Source organism: Mesoplodon densirostris, chromosome 15, assembly GCF_025265405.1.
Source record: "Mesoplodon densirostris isolate mMesDen1 chromosome 15, mMesDen1 primary haplotype, whole genome shotgun sequence".
NCBI classification, from domain to species: domain Eukaryota; kingdom Metazoa; phylum Chordata; class Mammalia; order Artiodactyla; family Ziphiidae; genus Mesoplodon; species Mesoplodon densirostris.
Genome location: NC_082675.1, coordinates 29198854 through 29213908, shown reverse-complemented (window position 1 = coordinate 29213908; position 15055 = coordinate 29198854). Strand labels below are relative to the sequence as shown.

The following is a 15055-nucleotide window of genomic DNA, read 5'->3' as shown; positions in this document are numbered from 1 at the left end:
GATTCTACATGCAAGTCCATGCCATCGTCTGCATCCACATGTATCAGTCAGGAGCCCAACCATGCCTAGAGAACCTCAGAGTTCACATGGCAACACTTAAGCTTTCTGGAACTCGGTTGTCCTGTGAACACTGGGTCTCCTGCACGGGGCTCAGTGGGATGCAGGCCAGAGGCGAATGCAGAAACATACACCACGCAGCCGCCCCTCCCCCGGTCGGTACTTAAAAACAAGTCGCCTTCATTTAGAGGCGTCATCCACAATCATCTGACCAAATGATGAAAAGAATTACACTTTCAACATCCTAAGGAAAGGGAGGAAGATACAATAAAAATGAAAATCAGTAACAACAAAGACATTTCTGCCATTTTTAGTTGAGAGCTTATAAATACAAAACGATTCCATGTTTTCTAAACCATAGCTAAAATTCTAAATTATCATACTTTAAAAACAATACTTACCAAGCTAGACAGCACTACCATTAAAGGAGTGTGATTTTATGGATTTCCCAAGATAAGCTACTGGCAAGAAAAGTCAGGACTTTGACCTGGAGGTTCTTTTGTCTCAGCTGGTGTCTAGAGGCACTTCGGGGGCAGAGTTCTGTGCCGACCACAGGTCTCCCCTGCCTGCTCACTGAGCCCCTTCTCCGCCATGGCATGTGGGTTGTATCTTCCTCTCCTTCTCCACAAAAAACAACTGACAGCCGGACCACACACACACTGAGTTCCCCTTTACCAGGAAATATACCTCACAGGCCTTTCTTGGTAAAGCTTCCATCACTAGCCAAAAAATCCTTGTAGTTGATCTGACAGTTCCTTTACACTGATAATTTTAAAATTTAAGTCTAACCTCAACAATGATGTCATATGATCACAAGGCCAGGTACACAGCTGAATGCTAAACTGACTTCTAGGAAAAGCTGTGAAGAAAAGAATCTCCTAATCGTTGGACTTGTGAAAAAAAAAAAAGGAGTTCTCTCTTTTTCAGTTGTGACAGTATTTTTCAGTTGTGACAATAACTGTGTATTTTGCTAAATAACTTATTAACAAAGTCTTTGGATTTTAAACTTTGAACCTGTCGGGTTAGAGTTCTGTTTTTCAGTTGGTAAACCACTGATGAGGCTGTACTTCACCATATATCAGTGTGTGGTGATTATTTAGGAGTTAGAGGAATCCTAACTGGAGTTGCCATGAAATCATTAGTTCTTTAATCACATTATTTGGGAACAGAGAAGACTGATCAAATTTCAACACTATCAGCGTGGTTCAAACTTCGTTTCTTCACAAGATCCATACTATCTCCCTTCACCTGGACAGAGGGACCTCTATCATTGCTTCATTTGAACCCCTGATGATTCATCACAGCCTGAAAGTATGGACTGAGTGTAGTCCAGTGTTTTATTCATGAGAATCTGAAGAACGATTAGGTATCAGGTTGGCTGCTGGTAGAATTATTGACTGAAGCCCTGCATCTTGCCTGCAAGTATTTCAGAAGTCAAGTGGGACAGAAAGAGTCTTTGCAGGCTTCCTCTGGCTGGCAGACCTGTTAGCTCTTCCTGAAAGGGCCTCGTGTGCCACATCCCCTGTCTGAGAAATGAGTAGCCACTACATGAGCCTGGAAGTCTCCGGAAAACAGCAAAAACTGTTAACCCGTCCAAATAGCTGCTTTGGCTCCAATATCACAAAACATGCTTGAAAACAATGAACAATGGTTTTTCATGGATCAAAATTCTCCCCTTGGACTTCTGCCTCAATAAAAGAGTCTACTGTAGTCAGACTTCACAAAGTTTTCTGTTTAGTTTCAACAATTTTTAAGTGGATTAATGCCCTTTGAAAGGAAGAAAGTATTTCTTTAATAAATATCCATACTTTCAACCATTAAGTCTTCTGGGGGAAAAAAAGTACTTTAAATGAACAAAGAATGGTCAGACTTCATTTGGGTTACTCTTAGGTTTGGTTTTCTTTAGCTACTAAAAACCAATAAGGTTATTTAAAGTTCAGTCTAGCTTTTGGAAGCTTCTCAAGGAAGCTAATGATTCCAGACCCTCTAACTGCTCACAAGTTACTCTGCAGAGTCTGTCGGCTACTTACGAGAGACCGGGAGCTCTGCCTGGACGCTGGCAGGAACTGTCTCACGTTAGTGGGTGTTTCCTTTTCAATGGAATGTCGTCTCTGGGGTGGCTGCCGTCGTTCTGGCTGGGGTGTGGAGGATATGGGCAAGAACTTCGGAGGGTCTAAAGAAATGGAATGAACCACACTGAAATCAACTCTCTTATAAAAAAAACTTAGGGTTTGAATTTCTAACAGAAAACCCTTTGTCATTTGTGACAAACACTGCATTCAAAGATGAAGTGTTTATTTTGTTGGAGAGGTATATTAAGATTGGAGGTCCCTAGGGGGATACTGGAAGGACTGTTATAGAAGAATCTTTGCAAGATAAACTTGCTACATAAATAGCAAGGAAAAGGAAAAAACAGTTTTTAACATTCATTCAAATTCATGCATAAAACACAATATAAATAGTCTCTCAGATTTGTAATACAAATGCCATCATGTTATTTTCCACAGAATTTTGCAGCTAAAAGAGTCTCAGGCTTTATTTAATTTTTTTTAATTGGACAAAAGACTTGTATTCAATAAAAAATTTTAAGAGCAAAAAAATCAAGAAATAGATCTTGGGGTTTATTTTAAAAGCATGTAAAAATTATGTATTCTGTGTGTCAAATCATACCAAAATTCTCAAGTGTACCCTCCTTTTACATTCTCCTTTTTGAAAATAAAAAATGAAAACTCTTTCTTCTTGATGTGTATCAAGACATTTTATCCTTAGGTTTAAATCAAGCTTTATTTAAATTTCAAAAAATAAATTTCAGCTTCAATGTTAATACTATATATGCCACTGCTCCTCTGCCTAGGAATATTTGGGGACAGGGTTTAAAAGGAGAATGTCTCAGGGTCTGATTCACATTTTGGAAACATAAGGAGGACAACAGAAATCATTTCTGCTGTCAGAGCTTTACTTCTGTTATTGATTTCTAAACAATTGGTAGCCACCCCAGCTCACTTTTGGTTACTCTGTGCATGGAATATCTTTTTCTGTCCTTTCACTTTTAATCTGTTTATGTGTTTGCATCTCAGGTAGTCTTGTGTATACAGCATGTAGTTGGATCATGTGTTTATCCATTCTGCAAATATCTGTCTTTTGATTAGAGAGTTTAATCCATTTACATTGAAAGTAATTACTGATAAGAAGGGACTTACTTCTGTCATTGTGCTATTTGTTTTCTATATGCCTTATAGCATTTCGTTCCTCATTTTCTGCATTCCTGTCCTGTTTTGTGTTTAGTTGATTTTTTATAGTGAAATGTTTAAATTCCTTTCTCATTTACTTTTTGTTTATATCCTATAGCTATTTTCTTTGTGGTTACCATAGGGATTATATTTAAGATCCTAACTTTATAACAACACTATAATTTGGATTAATACCTGCTTAACTTCAGTAACACACAAAACCTCTGCTCCTATACAGCTCTGTCCCCATCCCTTTTAGTTCACGGTGTCACAGAATTACATCTTTATATATTGTCTGCCCCAAATCAGACTAATAACTCTTTTAAATGCTTAAGTCTCTCAAATTATATAGAAAACAAGATTTGGAATTACAAACCAAAGTTACAGTAAAACTAGCTTCTGTACTAATAGTTCTTTTTTTCTTTAAATGTATTAGTTAAGTCATGCAGAAAACAAAAAGTACAGTTACAACCCATTGTTATAATAATATTAGCTTTCATAATTGCCGATCTATTTATCTTTATTGAGATCTTTATTTCTCCATATGGCTTTGAGTTACTGTCTAGTGTCCTATCATTTCACCCTACAGGACTCTGTTGAGCATCTCTTGAAAGGAAGGTCTAATGGTCTTGAGTTCCCTCAGCTTTTGTTTATATGAGAATGTCTTGATTTCTCCCTCACTCTTGAAGGACAGTTTTGCCAGATATAGGATTCTCAGTTAATGACTTTTTTCTTTTAGCACTTAGAATATAGTGGCCCAGGGTCTACTGGCCTCCAAAGTTTCTGATAAGAAGTCTGCTGAAAATCTTACTGAGATCCCTTGTGTGTGATGACACTCTTCTCTCTTGCTGCTTTCAAGATTCTTCGTCTTTTGAAATTTTGAATATACGGGTTTCCCCCACTATCTGAAAGAGTATTCCTATGAATCCTTTCATAAACTGAAATGGTATAAAGCAAAGAAGCAAATACCTTAGGACACATCTTGCTAACGAATACACAAAATAAATCAAGGTAAAGCACAGATGCTCACAGACACAGTTCAAAGTTATGGTGGCCTGATGCAAAGGCTGAACACTTTTTTTTTTGTTTTTTTAAGAAAATTGGGCTGGAGATTTAAATTTATTTATTTTATTTATTTTAATTTTTGGCTGCATTGGGTCTTCGTTGCTGCACGCAGGCTTTCTCTAGTTGCGGTGAGCAGGGGCTACTCTTGGTTGTGGTGCGCAGGCTTCTCACTGCAGTGGCTTGTTGCGGAGCACGGGCTCTAGGCACATGAGCTTCAGTAGTTGTGGCACGCGGGCTCTAGAGCACAGGCTCAGCAGTTGTGGCTCACGGGCTTATTTGCTCTGCGGCATGTGGGATCTTCCTGGACCAGGGCTCGAAGCCGTGTCCCCTGCATTGGCAGGTGGATTCTTAACCACTGTGCCACCAGGGAAGCCCTGAACACTAGTTTTGCTTTTCAGCTTTTTTTTTTTTTTGTAAAAGCAAAAATCCTCTGCTGATTTCTTTCAGTTAGTGAAAACAGGTACCAATGTAGGTCTTCTGTAAAAGTGAAGGGACATAAGGTGAATGTTTGAAAAGCAGGGGATACCTGTAATGTGTCTTGGTGTGGGTCTCTTGACTTCACCTAAGTTGAACTTCTTGGATATTTATATTCATGTCTTTCATCAAATGTAGGAAGTTTTAGCCAGTATTTCTGCAAATATTCTGCCCCTTTCTTTCTCCTTTGCTCCTGGGACTCCCACAACGCATATGTTGGTCCATTTGATGGTGTTCCATAAGTCCCTTAGTCTGCTTTTTTCAATCTTTTTTCTTTCTGTTCTTCAGTCTTGATAATTTCCACTTGCTAATTCTTTCTTTTGCCTACTCAAATCTTTGAATGCCTCTAGTGAATTTTTCATATCAGTTATTGTACTTTTCAGCCCCAGAATTTCTTTTTTCTTTCTAGGTTTTCTCTCTACTGATATTTCCATTTTGTTCACACATTGTTTTTTTCAACTTTCTTCACATCTTCATTTCTTTGAGCATCTTTAAAATTTTTGTTTTAATGTCTTTGTCTAGTATATCTGTCATCAGGTCTTTTTCTGGGACCCGTTTCTGTTATTTTGTTCTTCTGAATGAGCCATATTTTCCTGTTTCTTTATATGCCTTGTGATTTTTTGTTGAACACTGAACATTTGAATTTATCAATGTGGTAACTCTGGAAGTCAGATTTTCCCCTACCCAGGGTTTGTTGGGGTTTGTTATTGTTTTTGTTTATTGTTTTTCTTACTGTTGAAGGCTGATCTCTGAAGATCAGCCTGAGGTGTAAACTTAACATTTCCTCAGGTCTTTTATGAGCCATTCCCTGGGCAATCATAGTCACTTTCTAATTCTCCCATATGCATATGCTGTTGTTTTTGAATGTTCTAGGCTTTTCACTCTCAAAAGGGGAAACATGAAAAATGAAGGGGTGGGGGAAAGGCACCAGCCCTTTAAATCCCCTGGAGATGACTTCAGCTAGAGGGGAGGGGGTGAAGCTAGCAACAGGGCAACAATGGCTGCCTGCCTCTTTGCACTTTTGAAATCAGAAGCAGTAATCAGCAATCAGAGGACAGATCCCCAATATTTGGAGGACAGGGTCCTTTTTGTCCACCCTGGCTCCTGCAAGCTGCTCTAAGAACAGCACACAGCCGCCTGTCATGTGGCTGGGGGTGGGGGATGAGTAGCTGCCACTGTGCTATGAGCTGAAATCTACTGAAATTAACCCTGGAAGTTTTAGGCATTCAACAGACTCCAGAGTTCCAAAAATAATTACATCAGACAGATTCTACCACTGCAATTATTGTCTAGGTGGAAAGATAAATTCCGGTGCCTCCTACTCTGCCATCTTCCCAGAATCCTCCCCTTTAATATATAATTTTTAATCCTTTATATTAATCTTATAAATGAAAAGATTACCAATAGTATTTTTTAAATCACTTAACTTTAGATTCTGTATTGCCTGAAGAGTTATAAAGGTGTTTTTACTATCTACACATGTACGTGGGTAAGGATGTATGTGTGTGGCGGGGGGGAATGATAACAAGTGTGATTATTCAGAGCTTCTGGCTTTAATTTAGATAAGGAGGTAATTAACCTAAAAAATACATAGAGACAGTTGACCTGTTCCCTACAACTATTATCTGTAAGCCCAAAGGTGACTGATTTGTTATAAGGTGAGAATCTGAGACCCAATTGCCTGTTTAGCCCTAACTTATGATGTCATTCTAGGAAAATAACAATATTTCTCTTCCTGACTAGTGAAATTCCAGGGTTAGTTCTCTAATTAACTAGTTACCCCAAATGACAACAAGGCACTTTGGGATTCCCTTTTTTAGGTCAAGTATGTTTTTTAAGTTTTTTAAGGCATCTGACACTAGTTCTTTGTACTACAAATACTCACTTTTCCTTGTGGACACAGCCTCCAGAAAGGGAGCTTCAAGGAAGGAGGGAGATGCACTGCTGGCTGACCTGGGCAGAGTTTCTTCCTGAGAAAGGCAGAGAGAGAGAGACAGAGAGAGAGAGAGAGAGAGAGAGAGACAGAGAGAGACAGAGAGAGACAGAGAGAGACAGAGAGAGAGAGAGAGAGAGAGAGAGAGATCTCATGCTAATTAATAATGTTCACTCATAAATATTTAACAGAGATCTCATGCTAATTAATAATGTTCACTCATAAATATTTAACATGAGGCACCAAATTTTAATGTCAAAGGTTCAAGGCAAGTTGGAGACAAGCTAGAAGGGATCTAAAACTAGACATGTCTGGGTTGTGCCCTGGCTTTGTCCCTCATTAGAGTGATGTGACACTGAGCAAGTTTCTTATCTTAGCTTCATAATTTCCATAGGTCGCTACAAGGACAGATCTGAGAACACATTTAAAATGCTTAGCATATTACCTAGCACACAAGAAATGGTGATTAGTATTATCATTAGTGGAGTATTTAACACATTTATAAAAGTAATAGAATTGGAACCCCACAAGGGTAGATGTGGTGTATCTTGTTCATCGTTGTTACCTAGTACCAAATCCATCACTTACTAAGTAATGAATAAATATTTGTTGAATGAATGAAAACAAATATTTCATGAAATGTCATATGAATCTAGAAAAATGTCTGCATTGTGCCAAATAAAGTTTAAATTACTATTACCAGTGAGAAGAGACCTTCTTAATTTTAGACTCTACCAAAATAAAGTCTAATATTTATTCATGAAAAATTTACTATTTACTACGTGACAGGGGATATACATTAACTAGAAGACAACTTATTTCCATAATATGTATAGAAAACTGCTAAATATTTAAAAATATACAAGAAAGTTAGGTTAATATATTAATCTATGACTATGTGAAACAAATAGTGAAAATTCTCTCTGACCTACTTAGTTAAGGTGACTTTAAGAATTAGCCATTCACTAAAAACTGGCTTTACCTAAAACCTACTGCTGAAAGCGTTAGTTTTGAACACGCCTCACTACGAAGGATCTGGCCAAGGAACAAGAGAAGAAGAAAGCCTTGTAAACCGCACAGTCCAAACAAAGCCAGTCTGAGCAGCAACCTCCGCATTCTTGATACTCACCACCAAGAACAAGTCAGGCAACGTAAGCAAAGACTCACCCCAGACACGCTGGAGGTCACACAAGTCTCTAGAAAAGCCAGCAAGAACTAGCATAATCCCCTTCTGCTTATGGAAGGTCAAAAAGGAAATAAAAGCTAAGAGTATCTCATAGGAAAAGAAAAAAGGAGTCATACCAGGACTTTCCAGTAGTTATGAGGTGGGAGCTAGAAACAAACAGCAGAAACCATCCCCATCGCACATATTTCAGCCAACCTTCCCTAGAATCATTTTTATAGCCTAATTTCACGTAAGTCTGAGATATGTCCATGCCTTGCACCCCACTACTTACTGGTCTGAAATCCCCCCACTGAGAACAGCCAAGAGCCTGTCCTGGGCAGGCAGGGCCATTGCAGGGACTGGGTGTGGCTCAGGGCCTCTTGGGATTTGCTCCCAGAAGCTGTGGTTGGTCCTCTGGCTCTGCATGCCCACCTCAGGCAGTTGCACCCACTTTCAGACTACTTGAAAACTAATCCTACCATTAAAAAAATAAACTCAAACTGGATTAAAGACCTAAATGCAGAGGAAAACATAGGCAGAACAGTTTTTTTTTTTTTGCTGTACGCGGGCCTCTTACTGCTGTGGCCTCTCCCGTTGCGGAGCACAGGCTCCGGACACACAGGCTCCGCGGCCATGGCTCGCGGGCCCAGCCGCTCCGCGGCATGTGGGATCCTCCGGGATCGGGGCACGAACCCGTGTCCCCTGCATCGGCAGGCGGACTCTCAACCACTGCGCCACCAGGGAGGCCCGGCAGAACAGTTTTTGACATAAATCGTAGCAATATTTTTTTGGATTCGTCTCTTAAAACAGGAAATAAAAGCAAAAATAAACAAATGGGACCTAATTAAACTTAAACTTCCTTTTGCACATCAAAGGAAACCACTGACAAAATGAAAAGACAACCTACTAAAGGGGAAAAAATATTTGCAAATAGTATGACTGATAAGGGGTTAATATCCAACATATATAAACAGTTCATACTATTTTTTTTTTTTTTCTGTGGTATGTGGGCCTCTCACTGTTGTGGCCTGTCCCATTGCGGAGCACAGGCTCCGGACGTGCAGGCTCAACGGCCATGGCTCATGGGCCCAGCCGCTCCGTGGCATGTGGGATCCTCCCAGCCCGGGGCACGAACCCGTGTCCCCTGCATCGGCAGGCGGACTCTCAACCACTGCGCCACCAGGGAAGCCCCAGTTCATACTATTAAACATAAAAAAAAAACATTAAAAAAATGGGCAGAAGAACTGAACAGACATTTTTCCCAACAGGAAATGCAGGTGGCCAACAGGCACATGAAAAGATGCTCAACACTGCTAATCATCAGGGAAATGCAAATCAAAACCACAATGAGCTATCACCTCACACCTGTCATTTTGATGTCAGAATCACTATCATCAAAAAACAAAAAAAAAAACCCACAACTAACAAATGCTGGAGAGGATGTGGAGAAAAGGGACCCTGGTACACTACTGACAAGAATGTAAATTGGTCTAGCCACTGTGAAAAACAGTATGGTGATTTCTCAATAAACTAAAAATAGAACTACCATACAACCCAGCAATTCCACTCCTGGGTATGTATCTGAAAAAAAAAAACCCACTAATTCAGAAAGATACATGAACCCCAATGTTCACAGCAGTATTATTTACAGTAGCCAAGATATGGAAGCAACCTAACTGTCCACCAGTAGATGAGTGGCTAAAGAAGATGTGGTATATATATATACACACACACACACAAATACACATATACATACAATGGAATATTACTCAGCCATGAAAAAGAATAAAATTATGCCATTTGCAGCAACATGGATGGATATGGAGGGCATTGTGCTGAGTGAGATAAGTCAGAGAAAGGCAAATACTGTATGATCTCAATTATATGTGGGATCTAAAAAATACAACAAACTAGTGAATATAACAAAAAAGAAGCAAACTCACAGATATAGAGAACAAACTAGTGATTACCAGTGGTGAGAGGCAGTGGGGGAGGGGCAATAGAGGGGTAGGGGATTAAGAGGTACAAACTACTATGTATATAATAAGCCACAAGGGCTTCCCTGGTGGCGCAGTGGTTAAGAATCCGCCTGCCAATGCAGGGGACTCGGGTTCAAGCCCTGGTCCAGGAAGATCCCACATGCCATGGAGCAACTAAGCCCATGCGTCACAACTACTGAGCCCGCATGCCACAACTACTGAAGCCTGCACACCTAGAGCCTGTGCTCCACAACGAGAAGCCACCACAATGAGACGCCTGCGCAATGCAATGAAGCGTAGTAGCCCCTGCTTGCCGCAATTAGACAAAGCCCGTGCGCAGCAATGAAGACCCAATGCAGCCAAATAAATAAATAAAATTTAAAAATAAAATAAGCTACAAGTATATATTGTACAACGTGGGGAATATAGCCAATTTTTTGTTTGTTTGTTTTGTTTTGTTTTGTGGTGCATGGGCCTCTCACTGTTGTGGCCTCTCCCGTTGCGGAGCACAGGCTCCGGACGCGCAGGCTCAGTGGCCATGGCTCACGGGCCTAGCCGCTCCGTAGCATGGGGGATCTTCCCAGACCGGGGCACGAACCCATATCCCCTGCATCGGCAGGCAGACTCTCAACCACTGTGCCACCAGGGAAGCCCCGCCAATATTTTTTAATGAGTATAAATGGAGGATAACCTTTAAAAATTGTCAATTACTGTATTTTACACCTGTAACGTATAAAATTATACATCAACTATATATATAAAGTATTTACTTTATAGAAAGAAAGAAAGGAAGAAAGAAAGAAAACTAATCTTCACCAGGATTAGTTCCTGCCCCAGAGGAGTCACGGAGACACCCAGAAGGGAACCTTGGGGCGTGTGGTGTCCCTGTCATGTCCACTCCCATGGACTAAACATATTCTGCCTGGCTGAGGTGTTTCAATGGGTCTCTGACATCTCTTAACATTAGTCTTTTCTACAGCCTGGTCTGAAATTTGCTTATTTGTATTGTCTGATCCAAGTTACTAGTCTCTGACACTAAGTTAGGCCTTTTCTAGTTCTATGTCCTGACCATTGACTCTTAATCAGGTCCTGGATGCAATGAGGTCACTGTCAGAAGTCCCCCAGCTTTGCTCCTGGGGTGGCGCTGTCACTGAAGGCTGCCAGAATCGTCTCAGATGCCAGCCTGGCACCCGACTCACTTAACAGGAAGGAAAATCTCCTTCTTCCTGAAAAGAATCCCAGTGAAGGCACAGATACAGCTCCTTTGCTTAGTTTTCCTACTGAAAGCTTTGATATAGCTCCAATCAAAGCTTATCTTGACTTTTAAAATGTTACCTGGGACAGGCTAGCAGAGGTTGTTAAAGATAAGCAAGAAACATTGAGGTTTAGAGTTTTAGGAAGAGAAAAAAAAGTGATGGAAAAAGATCTGGTGTTGGGAGGTCTGGTTTAGCAGGGATTCTGCTACTGAAAAGTTGTCTGACTTTCTATAGTTGGTCTCTATCTCTACTGGGGCTCAGTTTTCTCACTGAAAAGTAATGATGTTGAACAAGATTTCTAAGCCCCTTTCCAGTTTATGTTATTTTAAATTCAAGCATTCTCATATACTGCTAGTTGGAATACTACAAAGTTTATGAGATATGCAGATTTTGGAGTTAGACTTGGGTTTCAAATCCGTCTCTATAATTTACTCTTTAACAATCTTAGTTCAAAGACAACACCTTTCTGTGTGTCTGTTTCCTTATCTTTTATATAAGGATCATAGCTACCTCTAGGGTCTGATCAATTTATAATACCTAAAGTATAACATAGAGTTGGCTCAATAAAAAGTAGATATTAGAGCTTTCTTTAAGCAACTTGGCAATATGTATCAAAAGCTATAAATATGTACATTCTTTCACCTAGCAAACATTCTTCTAGAAATATCCTGAAAAATAATTCAAAGCAAAAATGTATCATAAGGATGTTCACAATATTATTGTTATTTATAATAACAGAAAATTGGTAACAGCTTAAATGTTCAAAAACAGGGGACTGGTTAAATATAATATGGCCCATTATTATGATAGAATACCACACAGATATTTGGCATCATGTTGAAAAAGGATTAATCAGATGGGAAAATGCTCATAGTATTCTGTTAAGTAAAAAACATGGGTTAGTTCCAGTTCTGGCAAAATGGCAGATTAGATAACCTATTCCTACGGCCTCAAGCAGGGTATAAAGTCTCTGGGTCACTACCAATAGCCCAGTTTCACAACTAGAAACTTTTAAGGACATCAATTCAAGCTTGTAGTTAATGCTGATTATTTAACTATTATAATTTAAACACACAAAGCTGTTGGGTAAATCTAAGAAAAAAAATCCCTTTACTGGTTCTGCAACTGGAGGTCTCACTTGACAGAAAGGAAGAAAATGCACTTCCTTGATGGAACAAAGGACGCACGGCATTAAGAAGACTGAGGGCAGGTCGTCATCTCATGGCTCTGAACAGGATTAAGGAGTTTTTCTCTCTACATAAAGCAGCTGAGTTTATGTTGATAAAGTAAATAATCATTAATATCCATTTCATAAGAATATCTGACTTATAGTAATATATTGACTCTTTACAGGGAAATTCACTACTCAATGGGGAATATTTAGACAGGAACCTGTTCTTTGTGATAATTTGGGCCCAAGTTTAAGTTAACCTCAAAGACAGCAAGGGGCAACAGGAACTTTCTGGTGCACAATGGAGTCAAATGAAATACGTCTGCAGAGGTGAGCAGAGCTGCTACCCTGGAACGGTGGCAGTTACCTCTTAGTATGAAGTCTCTGTGGAAGAGAAAATTAAATGAGATCATGTATGAACGAGTTCACTATACAGTCGGTATTCTGGTGGCTGGGTTTTTTTGGTCTGTTTTTTTGTTTTTGGCCGTGCCGCATGGCTTGTAGGATCTTAGTTCCCCAACCAGGGATTGAACCCAGGCCCCTGGCAGTGAGAGCCTGCAGTCCTAACCACTGGACCACCAGAGAATTCCCCTGGAAGGTATTTCTTAAACCTGAGGGAAAAACCTCCGGTGGAGACTGCAAGGCCAGCAGGAGACGTGTGATCGTGCACAGCAGCACTTCCTCCAGGAGTGAGTAGGGTGCCCCGTCCGCAGAGGGACGAGCTCAGTGTCAGGCGTGCTGGGACTTCCTAGGGGACACTTCCTCTGAGAATGGAAAAGGCATGAAGATGGGGAGGTGGCAGGGTAGGGAGTGGAGGGCAGGGCCTAGCCCCGCCTCCATTTCTAGCTGACCTGCCTTGTACTTCTACAGCTTTGATGTGAAGAAAAAGTTTTGGTCCTTAAAAAAAAAATTTGGAAGCCAATCAGTAAATGGGAGGGAAGGAGGAAAAATGGGGAAGTGGTAATAAAATTGAGGGGATGGAAGAAAAGAGTAAGACCAGCCTTTTCTGAGCTTCTTCTTTATTTGGCCTCCACTGTCCTTCCACTACAGGCCTGAGTCTTAGTCTTTGTTCCTGTGCAACCTCCACCAGGAATGGTTTAGACAAGTCAGAGAGGCGGGGTCAGTCCGCTCCTCCGCCCCCAGGGGAAGTCTAGGCCAGTAGGGGAGAAACAGGAGACCAGCTGTGACCTGGCCTGGCACGTGCCACAAACAGCGGAAGCCCTCTGCCCACTGCTCTCCTCGCCTGACTCCTCAGCCCAGGTCCTCCCTCTCCCTGAGGCTTCTCCAGCCCCCGGCCCCCAGGTGGCATCACACATGGGTGGCTCAAAAGGTGCCTGGCAGGCCGCGAGCACTCACCAAACACGTGTAATAACTCAGTGTATGCTTCTTATTTCTCATTTGGATTATGAGCAAGGGGACAAAGCCTATCACACTGCTGTCCCTTTACTGCTTACTGAAGGCATTTGGCAAATACATGAATGGAAAAAAATGGAGAGGCATTGGAAAAAAAAGAAGTTGGTGAAAAGGAAAAATAGGAGAAGAGTTAAAGAAAAAAGTGTGGAAAAACATTACTATAGAATGTGAATGAAGACACTGCAATGTGATGTGGGATATATCTGTCTTAGTATCTGTGGCCATTTTTATAAGTGAGCAAATAGGACCAGAGATAAATCAATCTTGGTTTAGGAATTCCCTGACATCAGGAATCCATTAAGGTGGGGAAAAGAACACCCATCCATCAATTTAGAGAAGGCAGGACTCCTCAGCCTCTTTTCCGCTTTCATACTTATGCGCAGAACTGCCACATTCTGGAGCTGGAGGAGACCTCAGATGGAGGACACAGTGGAGGCTGACACAAAGGGACCTGTCTTCGTGTCCTGTCCACAAAGCAGAGCCAGAGCCCACGGCACGTTCCTCACTAACTCACACTGTAAGGAAACCCGGCTTGAGTTTCAAGGTGCTTTGTTCATGTCTATAGAAACATCGGTTAATTGTCAGGCTTTACAAGAGACATTTTTCTGAGTTGGCTTCAACCAGTCAGTAGATAATCTGAAAGAGGCTAACGTTAAGAAAGCTTTTTAGGATGAACACAACTAATCTACCACAATTAAATTAAAGCTGAGTTTCATCAAAAGAAACCCTACGGAGCCTCAGAGAGGGCACCAAAAAAAAAAAAAAAAAAAAGACTACTGAAACTTTGATTATCACAAAGCCCAAGATTGAAATATAGCTGTTTAAAATTAAAGGCTTCTGCTCATCTGTGTTTTCTAAATTTTAAAGTTTGAACATATTTAGAAGTTTTAAAATTCTATATTCAGAAGTTAAAAAAAAAAAAAGGAATGTAAGGCATTCTCACATTCAGCATCTTTGCCCTGCCCCTCCTTAGTACTTTAGAGCATCAGCTGTAAGGGAAGAGGACAGAGGGGTGTGCTTGCTCCAGTCCTGGTCCAGGACCATTCCGTCTGTTCCAGAAATCAGAGGTCCCCACCTTACTCCCAATCATGGGAGCCATGATTGCCCAGGCCTGGACCAGCAGCCAGACAAAGACCAGGCTCAACACTTCTCAGCACCGTATTTCACACTTCCTTTCTAACTAATGGGCAGGCACGCAAACACAGCCTCGCTCTGATTAAGAGAACTGTGTCTAGCATATCATCTCAAGATTTGGATTCAGGGCATCAGCACGATATTTTCACGAAGAGGAAAACTAAGACAACTGCAGAGG

The 15055-nt window shown here is 40.8% G+C and overlaps 1 protein-coding gene across 3 annotated transcripts in view; it reads right to left on the bottom strand.

The window, feature by feature from the left end:
• Positions 1-15055, bottom strand: part of SPIRE1 (spire type actin nucleation factor 1) — a 190116-nt gene that overhangs the window by 11155 nt on the left and 163906 nt on the right. For all 3 annotated transcript variants that reach the window (XR_009534557.1, XM_060119578.1, XM_060119579.1), the window contains exons 10-11: positions 6712-6796; positions 2088-2230 (exon numbers count right to left, since the gene is read on the bottom strand). Coding sequence is in view for 2 of the 3 variants with exons in the window: in XM_060119578.1 (XP_059975561.1) it covers positions 2088-2230; positions 6712-6796 (228 nt within the window). In the remaining variant the exon portion in view is untranslated. The remainder of the gene's footprint in view (positions 1-2087; positions 2231-6711; positions 6797-15055) is intronic.